The sequence below is a fragment of the Apaloderma vittatum genome, unplaced genomic scaffold, assembly GCF_000703405.1.
Source record: "Apaloderma vittatum isolate BGI_N311 unplaced genomic scaffold, ASM70340v1 scaffold7675, whole genome shotgun sequence".
Lineage (NCBI taxonomy): Eukaryota > Metazoa > Chordata > Aves > Trogoniformes > Trogonidae > Apaloderma > Apaloderma vittatum.
Window position 1 is genome coordinate 24,113 of NW_009717602.1, and position 6,075 is coordinate 30,187.

Sequence of the window (6,075 nt, forward strand, 5' to 3'; positions counted from 1 at the left end):
TGTGTTCCAAGAAAGTTTTTTGACAGACAATTGTTGTTCAGCCGATAGAAGAAAATTAACTGATCTTTAAACACACTTGAATAACGCAGTAGTTTTTGACATGTTGTGGTGTTTCTTTTTCTCTGCCAGTACTTTCTGTGGTATCATAGAATATCATAGAACTATTTTCATCTTGCTGGAAGCCACAGTTTCTTCATTATATTTAAAGTCATTATAGAGGTAAACACAGAAATCCTTAACAATTCCATTCGCTTTGGACAGATATTAGCATGGACTTGCAATTGAAAAACCAAAACAAACCAAAACCTATTAAGATTGATGCTGAACTCTGCTGAGTTGTTGTGCCTGAAGTTACAAAAATTTGCTTTCTTTGACTTGAGGTCCTAGAGGCATACTTTGGAAAGTTATCCTTAGTCAGCATGTCTTCGTAATATCAGTTTTGTTTGTTTTGTCCTGTAATACCCATTAAGAATTAAATCAGTATAGAGGAAGCATAAACCTGGAGTTACACGTCTAGGATTTTGTCACATCAGTGTGAATTTTTTAGAAAGTAAGCTAGGATGCTTTTGAAGCTGCTGAGAAAACCAACCCTGAAAGCTGTTTCCCTAGTGATGTCAAGGGGGGCTGTTGCAATAATTTCAGGATTAGCCCTCGCTGTAGTCACAGCTCAGATTCTTTACTACTAAGGTGCTTAATCCATGATAGCAGTGGGGTTTTTTGTTCTCTGTTTTCACACCTTGCAAGCACATGTGATAGAAGAACGCTCTGAAGAGTTTCTTCACGGTGTCTGCAAGCTGTATAGAGTATGTTACAAATGGTAAACGTAGAACTAGCACTATTTCAGACAAAGATCTCTCTGGCAATTATAAGCTAAAACATGCAAGCCAGGTCAGTAGCAGTCTGGGAAGTTGCCAAGGATTTAATTGTATAGCTATTCTTTTCAAGTCAGTGGATGAATGATCAAGCAGATTAGATGTTGCATCTACTGTATGAGATTTAGTAAGTGTTGAAGTCTTGCATTTATTAGGAATACTGTTGCAATGAGAATCAAACTGATAAAAATACCACATTTTGCTTTGGGACTTGAAGAGCTAAATGGTTGTACCTTATATAAATATGTCTTTCTCTGAAGATTTACTGCGTTATTTTGCAGTACTTTGTAGCTTAAATCCTCATGGTGGGACTGATAAGATTCTCTTGAGTATGTTGATCTGCAAGGTCAGTGAAGGCAAGTATAGGACAGGCCAGGATCCTTCCTTTCTCTTAGGAATCTCGTTATTTCTGTGATGCAGAAATTTTCCACTAAGTAATCCCATCATCTCTTTGGTTATAGATAAGAGTATATTTCAATGGTGATGGCACCTCCTAATTTCTGTAGCCTCTTAACAAGTATCTTTGGCTATTCGCCTGCATCAAAATCCTTTCCAAGCCTCCAGTTTTTCATATGCTTTTTTAAAGATAATGAGTCCAGCCCTGCTGGTATAAAGAAAAATACATAGACATACAATACTCCAGTTCAGTAAACATGCAGTCCACCTGACCTGTTCACTGTTACCATTGCTAGTTTGAGATGAGTTTCTAGATGTTTTATACCTCTGTTCTTCACATAAGGCCTTTAGCAAGAATTCGTGCCCAGTAATGTTTCACCTATCTTGAAGTAAGCTTGTCCAGGACCACAGAGTCCATCGTAAGAGAAGTGCAAGATAATCTCAATGTAAGTTACATACAGGCTCGATCAATGGGCTGAGGCCATTTTGGGTTCTGCACTTGGGTTACACCAAGCCCAGCAGCGCTACAGGCTTGGGGAAGGAATAGTGGCTGGAATGCTGCCTGGTGGAAAAAGACCTGCGAGTGTTGATGGACAGCCAGCTGAACATGAGCCAGCAGTGTGCCCAGGTGGCCAAGAAGGCCAACAGCATCCTGGCTTGTATCAGAAATAGTGTGGTCAGCAGGACCAAGGAAGTAATTGTTCCCCTGTACTCAGCAGTGGTGAGGCCTCACCTGAAATCCTGTGCTCAGTTTTGGGCTCATCACTGAAAGGCAGCGCTGCAGTGTCTTCAGAGAAGGGCAACAAAGCTGATGAGAGGTCTCAATAACAAGTCTTATGAGGAGCATCTGAGGGAATTTGGGCTGTTGCACCTGGAGAAGGAGGCTTAGAGGAGACTTTATCACTCTCTACAACTACCTGAAAGGAGTTTGTAGAGAGGTGGGGGTTGGTTGATCTCTTCTCCCAAGCAACAAGCAATAGGATGAGAGGAAATGGCCTCAGGTTGCACCAGGGGAGGTTTAGATTGGACATTAGGAAAACTTTCTTCACCAAAAGGGTTGTCAAGCACTGGAGGCTATCCAGGGCAGTGGCTGAGTCACCGTCCCTGGAGGTATTTAAAAGACATGTAGATGTGGCACTTAGTAATGTGGTTTAGCGGTGAACCTGGCAGTTAATGGTTGAATTCAATGATCCTAAATGTCTTTTCCAACCTAAATAATTCTGTGATTCTATATACACTCTGCATGGACTAAGGTACAAAGACCTCTCTTGATCAATGCTGTTAAGATTTTTTTTTCTCTCGTTACTCTTCTGTGTTTAAAATTATTCTCCTCATATACCCATGGCATTTCTTTACCTGCAACAGGTGGATGAAGGTGTGATCATGTATGAGCACTTATGTACGGAGTCAGCTGACTGGAGTGCAGAAGATTTCTTTACATTTACACTCTCCTCTCCACCATCATCTCTGGAACTCCAGGTGTTCCATATTGTCATTTCATATGGAATTACCAGGCATGATCAGAACAGTCGTCTTCTGGCAAATACAGGTAAAGATACTCTACATTTTGCGCTCCAAATTGTTTTGAATCTCTCAGAGTTCCAATGCTTCTGTAACAGATGACCAGAATACTTTTGTCACATAGTGTAGATAGTAGCTTGCAAGACTGCATCACTGCATCTTTAAAAATGAGATTAACTTCCTATGTTTGATCCATCCTGTTGTGGGTATTCTCCTTTTTGCTATAACAGGAGGTGAAAATGCTGTCAGAAGCTTTGAGATACTGATATTCCTTTAATTTTAATGTGTGCGAAATCTTACATGTGACTGTATTATAAAAAATATATTTTTAGTCATGACATACAGAAATCAAGGATACCATGAAGGAGAAACTTTTCTGAGCATCATTAGTGTTTGATACCTAATTTCTGAAACATTGCAACTGTAAAATAGTCAATTTCTAAGATTCTCTTTTCCTTTCTGCTAGGTGCTGTAGTCCAGGAGGGAGGTAGAGTATTAATCAACAAAACGAATTTAGATGCTTCAAATCTATTGATTAAGCTATCTGAGGCACAGCATTCCATGTATGAAGTCTGGTATCAAGTTGTATCTTTACCCCAACATGGCATGATTATTGTTGGAGAAAGAAATGTTACCAAAGAAAAACCTAACTTCTCCCAGTACATACTGAACAAATTTGGAATTGTGTACATACATGATAATTCTGAATCACTCAATGACAGTTTCACTTTTGTTGTTTGGTTAAACCTAAAAGGCAAGTCTGCAACAAAGCCCCACAGCGAAGTTTTAGAGGAGACGTTTAACATCACTGTTGTTCCAGTGAATGACCAAGCTCCAGAACTGAAGACTAAAAGGCTGCACTTGAAAGTCCTGCAGGGAGATGCGTCAGTGCTGGGGTCAGAGAATCTGAAAGTTGAAGACTTAGATAACACTCCAGCTGAACTCAAATACACCATTGTTAGTAACCCAAATAACGGTTATTTAGCAATGAAAAACAATCTCAGTGTCTCTATAAAGGATTTTACACAAGCTGATGTTGACAGTGGTAGTGTCTGGTTTGTACAGGATGGAAGCTCATCTTCTGGGGTGTTTTATTTCAGTGTGACTGATGGTAAACATCGCCCTTTATACAAAGTATTTGGTCTTGAAGTAATACCAGTCGCTCTTGTGCTGGTCAACCTTACCAGTGTTGCACTTCCACAGGGTCAGACATCTGTCACTATTACTAACGTGCAGCTTTCAGCTGTCACAAATGGAAAAAGCACTGATATAATGTATGAAATAACTCAGCCACTGAAATATGGGCACTTGATGATTGGAAATGAGCAGGTTACTAAATTTCAGCAGGCAGATTTGTACTCAGGAAGGCTATCTTACCACCTGACAAATCTCTCTGCATCCAAAGAAGTATTGGAGTTTATGCTCTTCACCGCAGAAAGCAATGTAACAGGACAAGTGCTGAATATCACAGTGACGCCTTTGGTACAAGTTGTACCTGACAGGAGGATTTCAAATCAAGCAGCGTATAGATTGAGAAGCAGTGACCTGGATGCTTCTGAGCTAGCTAATTTGACAAATAGTAATCCTAGATTTGAAGTGATTGTGCCCCCATCTCATGGAAGGATTGTAAAGAAAAGCTTTGTGAATGATGCAGTGTTTGAAGATATACGGGCATTCACCCAAGCTGACATTGATGGTGGTGTTGTGCTTCTAGATGTAGATACGAATATGACGGGCGTTGATCTGTTAAATGACTCATTCACATTTGTACTCAGGGCAGATACTGTGCAGCCTGCTGTCGGCTGTTTCCGGTACTCTGTCGTGCCATACAGTCCTCTGCTTGTACAGGGGTTTACAGCCCAAGTGCCTTCCATAACCAGCACGACCACTTTAAAGATTCACACTACCTCAAAGGGTAAGGCACCAGCCTCCTCTCAGAGTAAAGTTCCTCTGGCAGCACAACAGAAGACTGAACCAACCCTGTGGCCAGGGCAGAATCACCAGGGAGATCTGCATGAAGAAGGTCTGTTGCTAAATTTGGCCACGGGAACAAGTGGATCTGTGGGGACTAAGACCACCACACAGGTTAATGCTGGGAGTCGCAGAGAGCAGGCAGGTGAAAGCAGCAACCTGTGGTACATCATTATCCCCCTGGTCCTGGTGTCTGTGCTACTCATTGTTGCCATTGTTTCTGTGTGTGTTTTGCTCATGTGTCAAAAGAAGAAGAAGACAAAACTGCTTGTCAAAAGTCAAACAGATGCAGCCGTCTGTAGTCCAGATCGATGTCTTGAACGAAGCTTAACTGTACCCAGCGTTACAGTGACTCCTCTCCTGAAGGGGGCTGAGAGAAGTACAGCCTCAACCTTCATGGCAGTAAGACATAAAGAGTTGCTTCCTGCAGTGGTTTCTCCAACTGTAGAACCATCTCTGCAGAACAACTGGTTAAACCTTGATCCTGAAATAATCCAGTATTGTCGAAGAACAAACCCAGCATTGAAGCGCAGTCAATACTGGGTGTAGTTACAGCCAGTTTTGGTCATGCTAACTGATGTAATATGGCAAAGAGAGTATACATTGTTGACATATAATTTGTTCTTTATCACAGTTATTTATTATAGGTCAAATGAGGCACTCATTGTTAGATGAAATCCAAACACCTGTGAAATAATAATAAAAATCTTACTGATTACGGTGGCCATAAAAGTAAGATTTCCAGATGGTACTTCAGCGAAATTCCCACTTGGTTCAGTGCAGAATTTGGCCCGATACATTTTGAGTGCACCCTGCATATGCAATATTTTTTATTTCCTGCGGCAGGGCTAAAATAAAATGTTCTGTCATGGATTATATATATTTAATGTAATTACTTTTATTGAAGAACTAAGTTTGTTATAAAGGTCTTGTATTCTTTGCTGAATCACCTCTTCTGTTTGAAGAACTCTCGACTGTTTCCATTAGTAACTGCCAAGGTACTAATCTCAATAATGTCATTTTGACCCAACGGCTGCTCAGAGACCAGTACTAAAGAAACAAAGCTGTCATTATTTTGACAGGTGTTTATCTAGGTCACTAAACTGGAAATAGAGAATTCATCTCAGCACCAGTAGTACAGCAGTGACAGTGTATAAGGATTCTGTTAAAATACTTGTACTGTGAGATGTTGTTTGTACTTCTGTTTTTCATTTTCTTCATTTGATACCAAACTCTTGCCTTTAATGTCTGCAGACTGCATCCATGACCTCTAATCCAAATGGCAAAAACTGTCTGCCAGTCTGTCTGTCTGCTG

At 40.6% G+C, this 6,075-nt stretch overlaps 1 protein-coding gene across 1 annotated transcript in view; it reads left to right on the forward strand.

Annotated features, from left to right (window-relative positions):
* Window positions 1-5,309, forward strand: part of LOC104274357 (chondroitin sulfate proteoglycan 4-like) — a gene marked incomplete at its 5' end in the record, with an annotated part of 29,303 nt that extends 23,994 nt beyond the window's left edge. Inside the window, 2 exons of the mRNA XM_009869963.1 lie at window positions 2,634-2,817; window positions 3,256-5,309. Of these exons, the coding sequence (XP_009868265.1) occupies window positions 2,634-2,817; window positions 3,256-5,309 (2,238 nt within the window). The remainder of the gene's footprint in view (window positions 1-2,633; window positions 2,818-3,255) is intronic.
* Window positions 5,310-6,075: the final 766 nt, after the last annotated feature.